We start from the raw sequence: 20,486 nt of genomic DNA, 5'->3' as shown, positions 1-20,486 counted from the left end.
TGTGACTTATAGCCTGGAAAATACGGTACATAAAACCAATTGCCTTCATTACAAAATTATACTTACTATAAAAAACAGAAAAGAAGAAACATAAAGGATACATAAGCTTATGCATAAGGACAACTTAAAAACATAAAGAATAACACTTACACAGAATAACACTTAAACACATACAGAATAACTGTTTTCTTTTGTTTCCCTTTTATTCATAAATGTGACCCTGCAAGGCGAAACCAGTCGTCTTGCGCACATTGCTATTTTGAGAATATCCACGATAAACAAACGTATGGCTTAAAATGTTGAATTTCACGTTTTTGCATAATTCGACAGTATACAGTCTACACTTTCATATTGTGAACAAATTTCACGGATAAACATACGTTTTGACTGTTAAACCCTGACTTTATTTAGGTGAAGATTAAACACATTAGCAGTCATTCCATTTGTCCACGCCACTATAAGGTTTTACGGTAGAGCTAAAATGTAGCCTACTCATTAGGCTACTCGTTACTCAAAGTTCTCTATCCTTCTTGGCAGATGTAACCGAATATGAATGTGAAAGACTTGCCTTTCGGGGCACGAACGGTCAAAAGCACAAACTTTTAGAAATATCCTGGCGTCATTTTACGGACCAGGAGAAGTTTTCCATTGACGTAGCAGTAGCACATTTTAAAAATGGGCCTATAGCCTACACAATCTATGTACATAGAACTTCTTCTCCCCTTACTTCCCCCGAAATACATTAATTATATTCTATAGTGACACCTTATGACCGTCCCTGGTATTAACTAGGGGGCAGAAAAAGACACTCACTCGGTTGATAAAACTGGACATAGTCAGTCATCCGCTTCAAAGTCACGCTACCGTAAGGCTAATAATAGCTGTGTCCTCACACTATCACACGTGACAATTTACTTAAAAAGGTGATTTTCTCCTCTTCTGGCGTATCGTGACAGGAGAACCATGTCAACTTTGGATGCGGTTATCTTAGCGATACTTTTTGCAATACCCTCGATATCGTTGGAAAGCTTAGTCAATAGCCGTGCATGTGAGCACATTAACTTAATTTTGTACATTTTACCAAAACGACTGGTTTCACCTTGCAGGGTCACAAATGTTATGTTCTTTCCATTTTGTCTTCAGTTTCTTTATACCACACCATATTTGTGTGTTTTACAATGCGTTACGTTATCTAAGTAGTATTTACCTGTGCGGATGTTGGCTTGTTGCAGGAGCAGAGGGAGACTTTGGACACCATCAAATGAGTTGAAATGATGGTAACCCTGATGTAGACCATACATGCCATTTTGATGCTGTGAAAATGTAAAGTGAAACTTGAAATGGAAAAGTAAAGATCAGTTGGGGAATAGCTTAACGGCATATTTATCAATGTATTCGCAGTGGTGAAGTCTGGCTTCAGAAAAAGGCACCAGCCAATCAAACAATAAATAGTCACCCGACATCCAATCAAAAAATAGCATTTGTTGTATCGGGGTAAAATTCCAAAGTAGGTGATCCCCTCCCTGCAACCTTATGTCTAGCCTATCCATACGCAAACACAAGGAGTGCAGTCAAGTTGAAAGTGAAATAGCCAGATCGGATGAATGCGGTAACTTCTTCAGTTTGTTCATTTTGATTTTATTTTTTGAACAATATTGATCAAAATGAAAATGAGAACAGACTGATAGGGAATAGGCATAACCTAAATTCGTGCATAGGCCATTACGTATATCTGCACTCATCTCCACATTCTTCTCGGTGGAATATCACATGAGATCTTGACCTGACTTTTACCATAAATTGACTTATCAACCGTTTGGTTGAGCATGTTTTCAAAAAAATATTTAACCATGAATATATATATATATTTTTAAAGTAAGTTAATACATGTGGTATTCAACTTCATTTTAACATAATAATGAAGAAAAAAAGTCTTACTTTTGAAAACTTGGTCGATGCGACTCCACAAAATATGGCCAAAATTGCGTAAATTAATTTCTTAAATCGCATAGGATGAGAAGGTGTGGCCTTCGACATTATAGGTGTACTGAGCAAATATTTTGTGCTTAACATGTAGTACTCAAGTGGTATATATGGCTCCATATGTTTAAATTCAAAACAGTTGAATTTTTTTGTAAGATATGGTGTCTTAAAGTGTGCTCTACTAAACGGTTGAGCAGGCAGTTAAAGGGATAAGCATGAACAAAACAGAATACTGAACCAAAACCATATAAATGAGTGACAATAGGTTTGGCAGTCAATTCTATGGCCTCCTGACCAGTGGTTATGTCTGGAGGATGAAGAATGAAGAATACCCTGAAAGGTGCACCATGTTTAAAGTGAAGCATGGCCATGGCCAGGTGATGTCTAGGCTAGTGTTGTCACAATACCAAAATTATTGTTTGGATACTGATACTAGGGTTGGGCGATATGGCTGTATCACGATATAAGTATTTCATATCAGTCAATATCGATAATTATTGATTTTTTAAAAAAAATCTATTTCAGATAAGGACCAAAAGGGAAAAAAAGTTCAATTTCAACACTTTTATTTTAAGCTTAACCTTCCTCTGATTTTAATCACCTCAGTTATCAATCAAAGCAAACAGGGAAAAGAAATAGCAACACAATCATGAAAAACACTCAAATGAATAAATGTGCACATAAGTCTGAATGAAAAGCAGCACTGGTTGAAGCCTGGAAATATTGTAAACAAAGTAGCTTAATTTGCTAGTTTGTCATATTCTACTGGTTAGACTGTTCAGTTTCCCCATGTGTGTTTAGGTTTCAAATGAATTGAACCTTTTCTTCTTGGGACAGGCCCTTTTGAGTCTTGGAAAGTACTTTTCCATTTGCATCGGGATTGAGATGATTAGAATTTAGCAGTCAATTCGAATGCAACAGTTTTGAACAAATTCGTGCAGCTTGCTAATGATGCTAACCGGATTTAATAGCAATTTAGCCAGTCGTCTTGCACGATTGTGAATGTTTGGATTACGTGCATGCTGAGGAGGGATGCGCCTGTTGGGAGGGAGAGAGAGAGTGTGTGCACGGAACAAGGACTCATTGAGAGTCTGTGTTGAGGTAGGCCTACTTCTATTGCCTACTCTGGTAGAGTTGCACATAGCTACAATGCAAGATATATTTAGCCTATTTATTTATGGACAACTTAAGGAGGTGTGTGTTGCTTTTAATTATCGAATGTTCTATCAAACGTATTTTTTATCGATATCAATTACATGTCTATTGCGATACATATCACTATCGTTTTATCGCCCAGCCCTAACTGATACCAAGTCAAAAATTGCGATTTCAATACTTTTATTTAAGATTTGATTTGATTACAAGGATACAAGGAAGTTTATACACAAATCCGGCGAAACACGGATAAAAAAAGCAGCGCCGCCATTACTGCGTTGCCTTGCTGCTAAGGAAGTAGCGAAGTAATGTGTTGGTCCTGTAGGCGGCTGTAGCAGACGTTAGCTGTAGATGCGAAATCTTCTTTTTCTTAATTTTTATTTAGTACGTATGCTGTCCAATGATGCCAGGAAAAGCGTGTTGTGTGGTCGGCTGTTTTAACAATAGTAAGAATATACAGACCTAGAATTAAACCGTTTGTGAAATTCATAAACCTTTGTTGCACATTGAGTGCCCATGTTTACAGGCTTACGGATTACACAGAGTTCCTTGTCGAGTGGAGGACCAAGATGTGCGTTAAAAGTGGATGAAATACATACGATTAATAAAATAATCCTATTATCCCATCTACCCAATGTTCCCTTTCACCTGACATTTTTTCATGAGCAGGATCTCCTATTTGATATTCTCTGACAGGATGCTTTCATTGAAAAGCCATTAGAAGGCACTGGCAAGTGTCACACAATCACACTCCGCAGGCACGCAGTAATTGGTGTATTGTCACATGCATATTGTAGCGTCGGTGGATGTACATGTCTAACGTTGAATGAGTGTCTCCCAGAATGCAGTGCGAGTGAATGCTATAAGGTGTAATGTTGATTATAATAGTTGCAGTTACGTTAACCATGTTGTGTATTTGTTAGCGTGTTAGTCTCTTTGGTTGTACCTCATGTGCTTATCCCCGTGTTGATGTGTGTGGTAAACCCTTATTGTGTGTTGCATGTGCGGCTGAGACTACCCCTGTGTTGCCCTGTCCTAGTTGTCTGATTGTGTCTGAGTCTTCCTGTTCCAATAAATGGCCGTCCTGGCCAAAGGTGAATCTTGTCTGAGGGTGAGATCGCTACAATATAGTTACTGGATGTAAGAAATGCAGTGAAATTATGTCTGGGGTCAGCCTATTTGTGCATTTATGTGTACTGCAAGTATGGTGAAGGGACTTACTATTGCAAGCAGAGTACTGTATGTATGATATATGTGAGTGATGACAGTGAAGATGTGTGTGTGGGCGGGAGGGGAGTGGAGCGGTTACTGTGTGTGTGTGTGTGTGTGTGTGTGTGTGTGTGTGTGTGTGTGCGTGTGTGTGTAGTGTGTGGGCAGTGTGCTGTAAGTATGTAGAGTCAAGTCAAGTCAAGTTTATTTATATAGCGCATTTCATACACAGAGGTCTTCAATGTGCTTTACATAAACAAAACCAAACAATAATAACAAATAAAAAGCATAGAAAGGCAATATAGTCAAAGAATAGTTAAAAGGTAAAGATCATAATAAAAAGAAAACATAAAACACAAGGTAAAATTATTTAGAAATAAAGGATAATTAGTAAGCAAAAAAAAACAAAGGCAAAAGTAGTAAAAAGAAGTAATAAAAGATAAAAGTAGAATAATTATCAAGGCAGATTCAGAATTTGTAACGCGGCACAGTTAGCAGAAAGCATCTGAGAACAGTTTGGTCTTAAGTCTAGATTTAAAACTGGCTATAGTTGGGGCCTTTTTGATGTCATCCGAAAGTTGATTCCACAGCTGAGCCGCATAGCAGCTAAAAGCTGCTTCACCATGTTTAGTTCTAACAGTAGGTTTTACTAGCAGGTTTTTCACCTGGGACCTGAGAGGATGCGAAGGTGTGTACTGCTGAAGCATGTCTGACAGGTATTTAGGTCCTGCTCCATTTACTGATTTATAAACAAGCAATAGAGCTTTATCAAGCTTAAGTCAATTCTGTGACTTACTGGAAGCCAGTGCAAGGACTTAAGAATTGGAGTAATGTGGTCAGTTCTTTTAGTTTTTGTTAGTATCCTAGCTGCTGCATTTTGTATCATCTGAAGCTGTTTAATAGTCTTTTTAGGAAGGCCTGTGAACAGTCCATTGCAGTAATCAACCCTGCTGGAGATAAATGCATGAATGAGTCTAAGTCATATTTTGAGTCTGGCAATATTTTTGAGGTGGTAAAAAGCTGATTTAGTTGTCGCTTTCATGTGGCTGTTGACATTTAGATCACTGTCAATTAATACACCAAGATCCTTTGCCTTCAACCCTTTTGTGTCAAGGAGACTGGCAACCCTAAGTCTTTCCTCCTTTTTACCAAATATAATTACTTCAGTTTTTTCTTTGTTCAGTTGAAGAAAATTTTGAGACATCCAGGTGTTGATTTGTTCTATACACCGACACATAGATTCAAGAGGACCATAGTCGTTTGGTGAGAGAGCTAAGTAAATTTGTGGGTCATCTGCATAGCGATGATATGAAATCAAGTTATTTTGGATGATTTGTCCAAGTGGGAGCATATAGAGGTTGAATAATAGTGGCCCTAAGATCGACCCCTGGGGAACACCACAGGTCAAGGACGTTGGTGTTGAGGTACAGTTTCCAATGGCAACAAAGAAGCTCCTTTCTTGTAGATATGATTTTAGCCAGCTGATAACTATGCCTGTAAATCCAACCCAGTGTTCTAGTCTGTGTAGTAAAATATTGTGATCAACAGTGTCAAATGCTGCACTAAGGTCCAGTAGCACTAGGACTGATGTTTTACCTGAATCTGTGTTGAGGCGTATGTCATTGGAAACTTTAATGAGAGCTGATTCAGTGCTGTGATTTGCACGAAAACCAGACTGAAAGTAATCAAAATACCCATTTGATGTTAGGAAGGTGGTTAATTGATTAAAGACTACTTTTTCAATAATTTTGCCAATAAAAGGTAGATTGAATATGGGACTGTAATTGTTTAGCATGGAGGCATCCAGGTTATTCTTCTTGAGAAGTGGCTTTACAACAGCTGTTTTCAGTGACTTAGGAAAAGTGCCAGACAGCAGTGATACATTTACAATTTGAAGGACATCCGCCGCTATGAGATGAAAAACAGTTTTGAAGAAATTGGTAGGCAGAGTGTCTAAGACACATGTGGAAGAGCTGAGATTCAGGATAGAGGATGTGTGTTGGAGAAGATCCTGAAGACAATGTGCTGTGTATGTAGGGGGCAGTGTGCAGCAAGTGTGCTGTATGTATGTGAGGTGATGACAGTGATGATGTAAGTGTGTGTGTTTTTTGTGTGTGTGTTGGGGGTGGGGGGCAGAAAGGCTAGGCAATCAAGGACATGGGTAGATAGATGAAGGAGAAATCAAAAATAATAAATCAAAAGTTCTATGGAGATGTGCAAAAGTTGGAGAAAGTCAGATATGTGTGTGTGTGTGTGTGTTTTGACGTGTGATGAAATAAGAAAATAAATAAAAGGTCTGTAGCCTAGGGAGAGGGATGTAAAAGTGCTAAAAGTCATGTAGGTGTGTGTGTGTGGGGAGTGAATGAGTGCAAATTCAGTATAGTGTGAATTCAGAGTTGGGAAATGTTTGAGAGTGCTGAGGAGTGAATGTGTGCAAAGTCAGTATAGTGTGAGTTCGGATGGCCTGGGGATAAAAACTTCTCCTGAGTCTCTCAGTTCTGGCTTTGTGACTACATAGGCTCATGTTCTTGATTTCAGCGGTAGGAATAATCCATTGTTAGGATGAGAAGAGTCCTTCAGAGTCTTTTGGGCTCTTAGGTAGGGATCGAGTGATATGGATTTTTAAGTGCCGATACCGATTGTTTTCAATCAGCCTTAGCCGATGACCGATACAGGCTGCCGATTTTCTTGAGCCGATATTTGGAGCCGATACTGCTTTTGGTCACTCAATTTACATCATACAAATGACACATAATTACACAAATGATGATAACAAATGTTATAAGTCTCAATTTAAAAAATAACATTTATTGAACTTATGGATGGGTGCACTGCATATGGTTAACTGTGCAAGGGTAGAAGGCTTTCATTAACATCCTACAACACAGCCTTGATGATGCATTGCTTGCTGACATATTATAAGACATAACTCAGGTCATCACAAAATGTCCTGTCAACACATTTAAATAATTTAAGAAAACAATAAGCCTAAAAAGTAGCTGAAATAAAGTGCTTGATTTGTCATTTAAGACTGCATGGTTTCAATTTTATTTTCTAAAAAGAGCTGCCAGATTTGTCAACCACATAACATAAATCAGCAGAGGAAAATAACGTGGCGTCAGATGTTTCTGTTCTAAACGGCATCAACGTTTAAAGGTATAAAAACATATCTCTCAAAGTTTTAAAAGTTCTTCTTCAGGTAGCGCAGCACTCTCATATCGCTGTGATGCGTGTCCCACTGAGTGAGACAACAGACGCACACACAAACTTCTGTTTGGCAGCTGACGGAAACTCAACTACCATTGAACTGGATTGATAATGATAACGTTAGCAAACAGATCTAAACACAAGTAAGGCATACACAGTACATTTATGTCTGGTACATGATAAACGTTAAAACGAATTAGCCTAATAACGAATATTAACAACGAATAACACGTCTCTCATTATTAAAGCTCCAGATATAACTGCAATGGCAACTCCGCCCAGCTCAAAGGGAGAGGGGTAGGGATGAGACAGACACACACACACACACACCAAAACTCAGCCAGGTGGTCGCTGAATTAAACTCCCACAAATACCACGGAACAACGTCGGCATTAAGCTACTTAATCATATGATTGGCCAGTGTTCGTAACAGCTACCGCTACCGCATACATAGCCTACGGATAGCCTACAACTTAGCTATTTGCAGCTCCCTAAATACAATGATAAGCAGCTTTATAGACGAGGCATTCAGCATTAAACAACCGCTTCAACCGCTGAAGTGTAGAAGGCTGTTAGGGGGCCGTTTCTGATATTAAACCCAACAGTAAGACTAAATGACCTAAATCCCATAGCCTAGGTAGGTTAGCAACATAAACTTGAGATGTAAGTGAGGAAATCAACTTGATATTAGATTATTACAGTGCATGAAAATGCACTGTACTGTTCTTCCTAGGCAGCAACTTATTATTATTCCGCTTACCACTTTTTCCGTACGCAATTTCTCTTGAACAGTTTAACTTAGAAACTTTGTTCAAACTTTGTAACGTAGGTCTTCAAACAGACCAGGTTGCTATGTCTTTTCAACTTTGAGACTTTCATACTTTTTAAACTATTAAAGAAAAACGTTTTAAAAATCCCCATAGACTTAACATTGCCGATTGTGACATCATAATACGGCCATTAAGCAATTAGAATCCTATGCCAGGTGTTCAGGCCACCTGCAGCCTCAGGCTTTAAGCATACAATCTGGGTCAATTGACCGTTCACAAAAGCCATGCCCCCTAGTTATTGTTACTACGCCCGTCAAACTCAGAACGGAGTTGTCTAGAAATTCAATGGTACAGTAGCTGTTAAGACCTAAATTCATTTACAATCATTTACAATCCGTTGAAGGACTGCAGTATGACATGGATACACATGTATAAAAACTCATATCTAGCTTTGTTGGGTGACAAACTTAAACGGGAGGCGAGTGTGATTCACTGATATTAATATTAACGTTAGCTGTGCTAGATAGACCTGCATGCATGTTACAAGGACACTGGGCCATGTCATGTAAGTAACATGGTGCTGCCAAAAAACGGAAATATAACCTACATTGCAGAGCCACTTCAACTTTATTATTATATGGTGAATAAATGTTACACTACTGTGCACAGCCCACTGATCTATAAAGATCAGTGGCACAGCCCCATGCTTCTCTGACGTGACGATAGGGCTGGGCGATATGGACCAAAACTGATATCCCGATATTTTGGGGCTGATTGGCGATATACGATATCGATACGATATTGATATTTCAAATAGAAAGAGCGAAGTGCTTCATAAATTCACTCAACACAACAATTATGACAGCCAGTTTTAATTATATTAATTTCAGACTGCTCTAACAGAGCTGTGCAAAAAAGTGTAAACACTAACATAGGCCTACAATAGGCATAGGCTACAGTTGCTCTGATAAAGCTGTGCAAATAACAAAAGACCAAAAAAAGTTGACCCTGACTGATTAACGAGGCCTACATTGTACTTAACAATGCAATAGGCTATTTTGGGCACAACAATATTGAAAAAACCTGCAGTTTTGTCACACAGTTTTACCTGTAAGGGTTTGATAGGGCCTAGATGACAAGCAAATGTAGACTATGATGGCCTAGACATGTTGCTATCAACAACAAAAATAGTTTTAAACAATTAGGCTACTTAAACAAGCGTAACTGAGTCACTCATCAAGTGTGTGATACGCTACCGCCGTCGTTGTATCGCGTTCATTTTTGCATGTTCGGTTAGTAAGAAAAATCCCTATGCACGCGATTGAATGGGGTTTCAGGAATCATAAAAATGATGCCCTAACTGCTTTCGCGAAGTCGCGTGCATATCCTCTTAATAAAATCAGCGTGTAGGTTGTCTCCCTGAGGACTTTAGATCTGCTACTGTATATCGCTAAACGCAAGCATTCATCAGTGTATTTAAATTAGCTAGGCTATGTACCAAAATGACATTTTACCGTGAGTCGAAGAGCTGTAGCTGCTAAACAGTGTTGTAACTTAAATCTGCGTGTATAAAACCGCTTGGAGCTCCAGTGGAATTTTGATTTCACAACGAGAATTCTCGGTCTAGCCGTTGATGTGCCAACGGAATTATAGGCATCAGCACCAACCTCGGATCAAGGTAAACAAAACCTGACTCAGTGTCCGTCATGTTTGAAAGTTTGTAGTGCTGCGAGGGAGAACGTGCACACGCAAGGGGCACAGTTGAGCAGAGCTGCGGCTATCTGAATGGTCTGAACACAGAAGAGCAAGTGGCTTTGATAAAATGGCCCATTATTTGACATAATACCGGTATTACGATATTGTCTCAACTACATATCTTTTTCAAAAATATATTGGTCGTAGTCGTAATACCGATATATCGCCCAGCCCTACGTGACGAAGCTAGCACGTTATTAGCAGTGGTTAGCTAACTATGCTAACGTTAGTTATCTACAAGTCTCCTCCAAGTGACAATCATTTTATATACAATGCTGCCAATGCTGAAAACAATTAACATCCTTATTTATCTTACTTACATTGAGTTGACTGTGTGGCTTAATCCACAGATGTGGTGGAGCACTGTTTCGTTATGGTTTGCTAAGGAGTAACCCTTTGCTTTAAAATAGTGGAGATCTGGGATGAGAGAATTTAAACTAATTTAACATAATTACAGAAAAGATTGAAAGGCATTTTTCTGTGTATCGGTGTACCCACATGTCATTTGACTGTCCTTTTCAACTCATATCACTATAAAATCCCATAAAACCGGACAAATATTAAGGCTCCCAATACATTTCTATCGAGCCGTAAGGTGAAGTTGACGGGCCATGTCTGCCTGCACGGAGCTACTGGACTGCCATTGGCTCATCTGCGTTCGATGGGCGGGGTTTTGCGAACGGTCAATTAAGACTACACATCCTATTCAACTGTTTCCTCTGCCCAAAACTGTTTCAAAATAAAAAAGTCCCCACTACAATAATTCACTGTTAAACAATTTAACCCTTTAAACTACTGAACTTTTTAACTGTTCAGCCATTGTAACTGTCACTTGTCATCAACTATGACTCCTATCCACTGTAGTGTTAGCATTGTTAGCATAGCATGGTTAGCATAGTTAACATGTTAGCGTTATTAACATAGTTAACATTTTTAGCAAAACTGCTAGAAAACATTAGCTAAGTAGCATGGTTAACATAATTATTAACATGTTAACATTGTTAGCATCGTTATCATTTTTAACAAAACTGCTAGAAAACATTAGCTAAGTTAGTGAAGTAGCATGGTTATCATAGTTAACATTGTTAGCATTGTTCTACATTCAACTTTTAAATGGTCTACTTTTAAACTATCAACTTTTATTAAGCTATGCAACCACCATGTCTATCCTAGCATCACCGTAGTAACCATCTCTGTATTATCTATTTTAACTATACATGATATTTTACATCACAACTTTTGCATTTTCATGCACTGGTAATTCCTTGGAATTGCATTTCTAGTTATTATGTGTTGCTGCTGTGCAGCCACGGCATCACTTAAACTAGCCATGTCTTGCTGTTTATGGCATGACAGATAATAACGTGTGTGAGGAGAAAAAACACGCAGGCTAGAGGAGGCACAAGAAGCATGCCATCGCCATTCTTATGTATCGATACTAATAAAATTAGGTATTGTGACATTTTTAATTTCAGGGTATCACGATTCTTTTGTTGTATCGGTGCACCTGTACCTCTGGCACTGATAATCAGCTGCGTATAAAGGGGTAGGAGACCAATAGAAATGTAAAGTGAGTAAACTTCAAAGTAAAGTCTATTGTCCATTAGAAATGGACTGATATTTCTCAGGAATGCTACCACAGCTGATGTCTGATTACCCATAACCTTAACACTGGATTTTAACAATGAAAAGTGTGCTTTTATCAATGCAAAATACACTTTTTGTGAAGGGTGACAAGACTTTTGACCGTGTCAGTTTGACAGTATTCACTTCCCGCATCATTTTGGTGATATTTTGTGTTGAATATGGGGAAACCAATTGTTGTTTCAGTTGTTTTGAACTATTGAAATTAGAGCCGGACCGATAACGGATTTTGAAGGCCGATACCGATACAAATATTTGTTGATTTAAAAATCCGATATTCCGATATATCGGCCGATATATATTTTTTTTAGAAACGCGCAACAAAACATTAACAGATTTCCATACCATTAGTTATTTGTAGTTATTTATGAGTATTGACTAAAATAATATGATAATGCATTTCAAAAACAAACTTGTTTATTTTTAAATAATATTGTCACAGAGGAACATCAAAATATATTAAAGTTCTGATAAATAAAATGTATAAAAATAGAAACTTAAGATATGAAACTTAGTCTTTTGAACAAAAACACAACAACAACAACCAAATCAAAGTTACCAGTATTAAAAGACTTTGTAAGCTTCATAAATATAACTTTGAACTAAGACTTAATAATTACAAAAAATAATGATGACATTATTATTATCATCATCATTTGTATTATCATTAAACAAGATAAAGGTCACTCTTAAATGTTTAAGTGTGCGTGTGTAATAATTAGTGGCACATTAGTCCCTATTGCCTTATAAGCTACCTTATAATTACAATGTCAGTTTGCTTATCCCTTTACCTGCACTTTTAAAATTATTTCCATCAAGCTACATCAAACCATTTTCAAATCATCAGTTGCTGCCTGCCTTCTAAAAACCTACTATTTAGTGATCTAAATCCATTATGTAACTCGTTAATGCTGCGGCTGAACGACAGTCTGTCGTTGATTTCACACACGTGTAAAAGAAAAGCTAACTTTTATGCACAAGCTACGTTTTGCACAAGCTACGTTTGATACTTTTTCTCTGTCTAAATGTTCACTCCTCGCACGTCTAACTTACATTTTACAATGCAGGGACTGTAACTACAGATATACTAGTTATAAATCATTACTTTATTTAGGCAGAATAAGTTCGTTGTGGTTTCCAAGCTCATTAATGTTAACGTTAGCGGTCTTCCACTCAATGCATGGCATTAGCTAGCTTTGTGATTAGCTAGTCTATGATGAGCCCTAATAGGCCTTTATCACGGCAGCCGAAGTAGGAAGTGAACAGCCCTGTTCCTGTGTGAGCACAGGTGTTTCTAATTAAGTGTCAGATTCGGGCACAGTTACTTCAACCAGAGGCCTCGTTAATGTTTTTAGGAACACCTGTGGTTTGCCTGCCAACAGGAAATTGAACAGCCCTGCTTCAGCTGCCCGTGGGCTGCCGTGATAAAGGCCTATTATAGTGGATGGAATCCACTATCTTGAAATCTCCTGGCTTCTTCTTATTATTATTATAGTGGATGGAATCCACTATCTTGAAATCTCCTGGCTTCTTCTTCTTCTTATTATTATTATAACCCAGTACTCTGGACTGTGCTCCAGTCATCTCCAGACTGTGGTCTACAAGGCCTAGCTTCTAACGTTAACGTTATCTCTAGACTGCCAGTGAATTCACCGGGTTGGTCAGTTGCTAAAGAACTTTGTTGGCATTGCATCGGTTGTGAAGACACAGCTCTGTGCGCAGTTTTCACGGATCATCATTGCCCTTGGACATTTTCAGCTGGTTTGGAAATTGGACTAATTTTAACATCACTTTTCCCCCTTTTTAAATATATTTTCTTTTTTTTATTTGTTTATTTGTTTTGTTGTCTGTCTTGTATGTATTGGCGTCACGGGTACGCTGGCGACTATGCCGCTCCGTCCGGCATTTTTTGTATTTGTTATTTTTTAAATGTATTTGTCATGTCTTGATGTCATGGGTACGCTGGCGACTACGTCGCTCCATCCGGCATCGTTTGTCTTGTTGTTATGTGTCTTGTTTGTGGAGCGCTTTGGGTTGCACTATGTGCATGTTAAATGCGCTTTAAAAATAAATCTGACTTGACTTGACATTTTCTTTTTACCTTTTCAAGAATTAATGCGACTCTAACCGCTTAACGTACAGACATGTTGAAATAACCGTTCTGAAGGTCTGGAGTGGGGCAAGAGAGTTATTTTTATTTTTTGAGAAATAGGGGATTAAAAATTTTAAAAAGCTCAATTTCCCCCCTTAGACTTCAAAGGCTGTGTGATGTCATAATGGCCTAAAGGCAGCTGCGCTTGTTAAGCTCCCAGAGTAGTTCCCGGGCTAATTAGAACACTGACACAGGTATCACCTGTGAAATCACCTGTCTCAGCTTCTAATGCATACAATCTGGTGCTCCCTAAAACTACACATCCTGTTTAAGTGTTTCCCGTGTGTCAAAATAAAAGTCACAGCCATATCTCATGCTTTGCACATTATATCTCCAGAACGGTTTGACGCATGTGCTTCAAATTTGGTACAAGTGTTTGTATGACTCAAAGATGAAGTGAGTTGATGTTGGAGGTCAAAGGTCAATGGTCAAGTCAATGAACACTCGAGTGCGATATCTCAAGAACGCGATGAGTGCGATATCTCAAGAATGCCTTGACATACATGCCTGAAATTTGGTATGAGTATTTGTATGTATTGAAAGATGAAGTGAATTGATGTTGGAGGTCAAAGGTCAAATGTCAAGGTGAAAAAAACCTTGAGTGTTATATCTCAAGAACGCCTTGACACACAAGGTCTTTTGGTACGAGGGTTTGTATGAACTCAAAGATTAAGTGATTTAATGTTTTTTTTTTCAGGAATTTCCCCACCAACTTTAGCAGCTTTCCATCCACTATTGTAATTCCTTTGGCATTACATTCTAGTTACAGTGCATGAAAATGCACTGTACTGTTCTTCCTAGGCAACAACTTCTTATTATTCCACTTACCACTTTTTCCGTACGCTATTTCTCTTGAACAGTTTAACTTAGAACCTTCATTCAAACTTTGTAACGTAGGTATTCAAACGGACAAAGCTGCTATGTCTTTTCAACTTTGAAACTTTTATACTTTTTAAACTATTAAAGAAAAGCTTTTTAAAAATCCCCATAGACTTAACATTGCCAATTGTGACATCATAATACGGCCGTTAAGCAATTAGAATCCTATGGCAGGTGTTCAGGCCACCTGGATCAACTGCCAGTCTCAGGCTTTAAGCATACAAACTGGCCCTATTAAGACTACACATCCTGTTCAACTGCTTCCTCTGCCAAAAACTGTTTCAAAATAAAAGTCCTCACTACAACATTTCACTGTTAAACAATTTAACCCTTTAAACTACTGAACTTTTTAACTGTTAAGCCATTGTAACTGTTACTTGTCATCAACTATGACTCCTACCCACTGTAGCTAGTTAGCATAGTTAACATTTTTAGCAAAACTGCTAAAAATGATTAGCTAAGTTAGCTAAGTAACTTGGTTAGCATAGTTAGCATGTTAGTTTGCATAGTTATCATAACTACTAAAAATGATTAGCTAGGTTAGCTAAATCACATGGTTAATATAGTTAGCATGTTAGTATTGTTAGCATGCTAGTTAGCATAACTACTAAAAATGATTAGCTAGGTTAGCTAAATCACATGGTTAGCATTGTTAGCATGTTAACATGCTAATTAGCATAGTTAGCATAACTACTAAAAATGATTAGCTAGGTTAGCTAAGTCACATGGTTAACATAGTTAACATGTTAGCATTGCTAACATAGTTAGCATGTTTAGCAAAACTGCTAGAAAATGTTTGCTAAGTTAGCTAAGTAACATGGTTAGCATAGTTAGCATTGCTAGCACTACTATAAAACATTAACTAAGTAACATGGTTAGCATAGTTAAAAATCTTACCATAACTGCTAGCAAACATTAGAGCCATTCCAACTTTCAGTTATCATCAAATACAGTGGGCAGTGTTTCGACTTGGCCAGCTTCACTCGCGGTCCGCGCGTGGGATCACGCGGTATCACGCGACTTTAATTTGTATTTTTCCAGTGAGACGCTGCAACAAACCAAACAACCGGTAGATGGCTCAAGTGAGCAGGGTGTCTCGTAAAAAGAAATGGAGCCTGGAAAACCCTACACAGACTTCACTACAGACTTTAGCAGACTGATTTAGAAATAATGTAATAGCCAGAAATATGCCTGCCCTGCCCTAATAAAGGAATATTTGGTTAACTGCGAGTGAATCCCGTTTGCAGCCGTGAGGCATGGGACAAATTAAACATTCTGGTTTTCTCCGAGTGCAACGATGATAGACAGACATCATTTGGACAAAATATAGAGTATTAACCTCCGTTGCTCAGCCAAATGCCTTCCTGTTACGTCCTGTTATCACGGAGTTACAGGCGATAAGCGATTTTTGATGGTCACAAGTTTACTTCATTAGGGACTGTTAGTTATTTATTTAAGGGGCTACCGGAGGAGTTTTGGGAGCATTAGTCCAAAAAGGCGTGACCCTACCTGCGCCAGCAATACATTTTTTCTATGACCCTCCAAAGTGATTATGAAAAAATCACTGTCAACTTTTCGGGTTTATCGCCTACTGTATTTTAACGTTTTCACATATTTGGCCATAAGCCGTTTATCATAGGCTATCACTTAAAACCAAACTACAAAGGCGAACACTTTAACAGGGGGAATTAATTGGGCATGAATCATGCTGAGCGCTATTTCGCTACCTTAGAATAATAAGTTTCTATCTGCGTTTTTGAGTAGGTACAACCGGGACGATTGAAAGCGGGGCCGAATGAAACATTCGGTTTTCTCCGAGTGCAACGATGATAGACAGTCATCATTTGGACAAAACATGGAACATATTAACCTCCGTTGCTCAGCCAAATGCCTTCCTGTTGCGTCCTGGTATCGGAGTTACAAGCGATAAAGCGATTTTTGATGGTCACAAGTTTACTTCATTAGCGGTTTATTTTTTGGATTATTAAAGAGTGTTTTTCATTTAAAGGTTTGACTTTGTGCTTATTCAGTAGAGCATTTAGTGCTCTACCCAATCCCAGACGTTCACATTGCATGTTTGTTTGTAATGGATGCAACCACGAGATAGGCTATGTGTTTGACAATGAGTTGTTAACAGAACCAAGACATATAGCCCAGCAGCAATCTAGGGACTGATCGTTATTTATTGAAGGGGCCACCGGAGGAATTTTGAGTGCTTCAGTTGGAAGTTGCATGACCCTCTCTTGCCTGCTAGAAATTGTTCAATGACCCTCCGACAGAATTGTTAAAAAAGACATGACCCTCCCCTGCCAATTGTCTTCCGCCCGCGCCACAGCCACACACTTTGTGATAACGTTCTTAAATCAATCTTTCCCGTGAGCTTGCATGCTACCAGTCCTTCCTTTTCAAATGTGTTGCGCCTGTTTGCACAATTTCACAAATAATCATATGTGATTAATAGTATGACAAATAATCCCTGTGCTCGGGGACCGAAACAATGCATGCCAACTTTTTCCGTGTTTATCACGTATTTTAACTTTCCCCGCTGTCTTGCCGTTTTAATGTTTTCCCGTAGAATATCCCATATTTTAATACTCTCATAACAGCCCTGCCATCGGGCCTGTATCTGTGTTGCCCTGTTGCTACCCCTTGCCCTTCCCAAAACAGATGTCTTCAAATCATAGTTTTCCTTGCTTGAAGGCGAACTTAGAGTGATGTAGATGTTAACCTATTTAAGTTTAACGGCGATTGTCGCGGTGAGCACGATTCATTGGCTTGCATGTTGACCTTATGTCACGTGTGTACCTGAGGCTACTCAGCTGCAAGAGAAATAATTTCCCCTGTTTGTATGTTCACTGCAAGTTGGCCTACCATAACTTACCAACTCTGCACTGTAGACTGGCTATTTATATTTTTCTGTGAAATAAGCAAATGTATTTGTTCAACTTTATGAAGCAGAATTACGCATAGGGTACTTGGAACATAATACATTTGACAAAAGGACAGATGAATGTTGCTAGTGACAAAATATTAACTTTCAGTGTTTACGACGATGTCTTTGTCATGGGAAGTGTTTTCCCCATGCATTTATTCTAGGTTACTGTCAGTGACTGCCGTGAGAGAAGCGGGTTCTGTGTTTCGTTCATGTCAGTGACTGACCTTGAGAAGCGGGGTCTGTGTTGTGTTGTGTTGCGTTGCGTTAATTTATTTTCATTGGGCATACCGTGCCGTGCCGTCCACAGCTCTTCAGTTCTGACAAAGCCAAAATTACTCCTTTTGAAACAATGAGTGCAGGAAGCACGCGTTTGAATGGTTATATTGTTTGACGGGGTGTTCAAGCAGCTTTCAGCCATAAGGCTACTTTGAGAACATTTCAATTCACCCGACACTAATATTCAAAATGTTGAAAACTATTTCAGCATAGCCTATAAAGCAGTTTAATTAAATGGAATGTTAGTTGTAAACAAACGAAGCTACTTGGTGAGGCTTGGCCTCACAGATCTTCGTGCCTTAGATGGCAGGAAAAATCTTCACGATAGGCCTATTAACTAACCACCCGATTCACGTTGGCTGGGGGGAAGGGGGGCCATCAGACAATTGTGCCCAGTTAATCCGGCCCTTCCCCCAAAAAATCACACCTTCCCACCTCAGCTTAAAAAGAAGTCAAGAGGACTCCTTACTCACAGACCTATTCACAAACCTGCGGTTTTGAAATCCTATGCAGCTACAGGAGCTTCCAGTCGCGAGGCAGCAATTTTGCATTGTAGGCATAACTAACATGCAATGCGCGCCAACAACAACCAAAACTAGGCTAATCATTGTCAACATGTAAATTAAATGTAACATTATTGTGAATCAAATTAAAATGTTCTCTTTTTTGCAAGCGTAGGCATAGTATCAGAATAATTTAATAATGTTACAAAGATACTACATCAATCCATTATGTTTCATTGGGCTACTAGGCTATTTGTTTTGCCTTGATTCATTTAGGCTAGGCCTTTTTTATTCAGGGCCATATTCACAAAGAATTTTAAGGCTAAAAGTAGCTCCTAACTGGCGAATTTAGGAGCAACTCCTAAAAATAATGGGCGTGTCACTCCTAACTTTAGGACTCTAATTTTTTTTTCACAAAAGTAATTCACGAAGCATTTTAGACCTAAAAGTAGCACCTAAGTCTGGGACCGAAGTTAGTCGAGAGGACTCCTAACTCACTAAGACCTTTTCATAAACAGCTTTTTGTGGCATTGTGCGTTATGATGTTTTGAAATAGCCTATGTAACAGGAGCTTCAATGCGAGGGAACAGCCACCAACAACAACCAAAACTACTCATAGTTAACATGTAAATGAAATGTAGCGTTTCATTGTGAATCAAATTAAAATGTTCTCCTCTTTGCAAAGCGTAGCCTAGGGATATGGTGACAGATTAATTTAATAATGTTGCAAAGGTAGGCTACTGCATCAATCCATAGGCCTATGTTTCCTAAGGCTCCTAAGCTATTTGTTTTGCCTTACTCTTTATTCATTTAGGCTAGGCCTTTTATTCAGTTATTAATCATCTTCCGTCCTTCGCGCACTACTTGTGTAGCGCCGCGCATTCTCCGACCTGTCACCTGTCAGTCATCATCGGAAGAGAGGTGTTTGGAATTCAGCGTTACAATCGTCAGCCAATCAAGGTGGTCACTTCAGTCAAGCTCGTGCATGAGTAATGGCGTCATCCATAGCCACGAAGACTCACTCCTAGTTTAGGAGTTGTCTGAAAGGCTTTGTGAATAACTTTTAAGAGAAAACTCCAATCTAAAATCTTTAAGTGCGATTTAGGGTAGCCTACTCCTAGTAGTAAGATAAAAGCCTTTGTGAATAGCCTCGGCCCCAGTTATTCATCATCTTCCGTCCTTGTGTAGCATACGCATTCTGAGACCTGTCACTCATCATCATTAAGGGAGGTGTTTGGAATCATGCCAGCGTTACAATCATCAGCCAATCAAGGTGGTGCGCTTGCCCATTTACCCAAATTAATGGTCGAATATTACTGATGATCATTGTTATTTAAGAACATGCAGTGTGCGTGAGGGTACCAAAACATATTGCTTTCGTAAAAAGCAGCATAACGCACATTCTGGCGGATCTGTTATTTACTGTAGGCTGCGAAAACCACATGCCTTTTTTTTTTTGGCAAGCCTGCATTCATTCATTCATTCAACCTTTATTTATTCTCGAGGGTCATTGAGGGAAACCCTCATTTTCAATGAAACCGAAATTACAGAAGCCGAAGCAAAGCGCATTCAAGACAACATTCGAGGCCTTCTGTTGAAGAATTTTATATAAAGCCTGCGCTGACAGTAATCCTCCTGCCCTGATAGGCCTACCACAGCTGTGGATAGTGTGGAATGTTCAAGTAATAACACAATCCAATGTGTGTCTCAATTGTCCCCCGCTGACCACCTCACACATTTCTCTAGATTTTGCAACGAACTTACATGACACAATGCCATAAAATATGCCAGTTTTAGGACACAGAATAATGTTTGTAATGATAGCAGGTAGGCCAGGTATTGTCGAAAGGTGCATGGTGAAGTGAAATTCTTACTTTGGAAAACAAACATTTGCGATATCATCGCCCGATCATCAGAATATTGTAACAGATTCTGTGTTCTGGACTGTAGGTAACTTGTTAAGCCAGTGGTTCTCAAACTTTTATTTCATTCCCCACTTTGATCAAGGTGCATGACTG

The 20,486-nt window shown here is 38.8% G+C and overlaps 1 protein-coding gene across 3 annotated transcripts in view; it reads right to left on the bottom strand.

Moving 5' to 3' along the window:
- sgsh (N-sulfoglucosamine sulfohydrolase (sulfamidase)) overlaps nucleotides 1-20,486 on the bottom strand; it is a 47,757-nt gene that overhangs the window by 11,534 nt on the left and 15,737 nt on the right. For all 3 annotated transcript variants that reach the window (XM_048248521.1, XM_048248520.1, XM_048248519.1), the window contains one exon: nucleotides 1,208-1,313. In XM_048248521.1, coding sequence (XP_048104478.1) covers nucleotides 1,208-1,301 — 94 coding nt within the window. In that variant the 5' untranslated portion in view covers nucleotides 1,302-1,313. The remainder of the gene's footprint in view (nucleotides 1-1,207; nucleotides 1,314-20,486) is intronic.

This window comes from Alosa alosa, chromosome 7 (assembly GCF_017589495.1).
Source record: "Alosa alosa isolate M-15738 ecotype Scorff River chromosome 7, AALO_Geno_1.1, whole genome shotgun sequence".
NCBI classification, from domain to species: Eukaryota; Metazoa; Chordata; class Actinopteri; order Clupeiformes; family Clupeidae; genus Alosa; species Alosa alosa.
The sequence above is the reverse complement of the archived record's forward strand: the minus strand, read 5'-3'. Positions and strand labels throughout refer to the sequence as shown.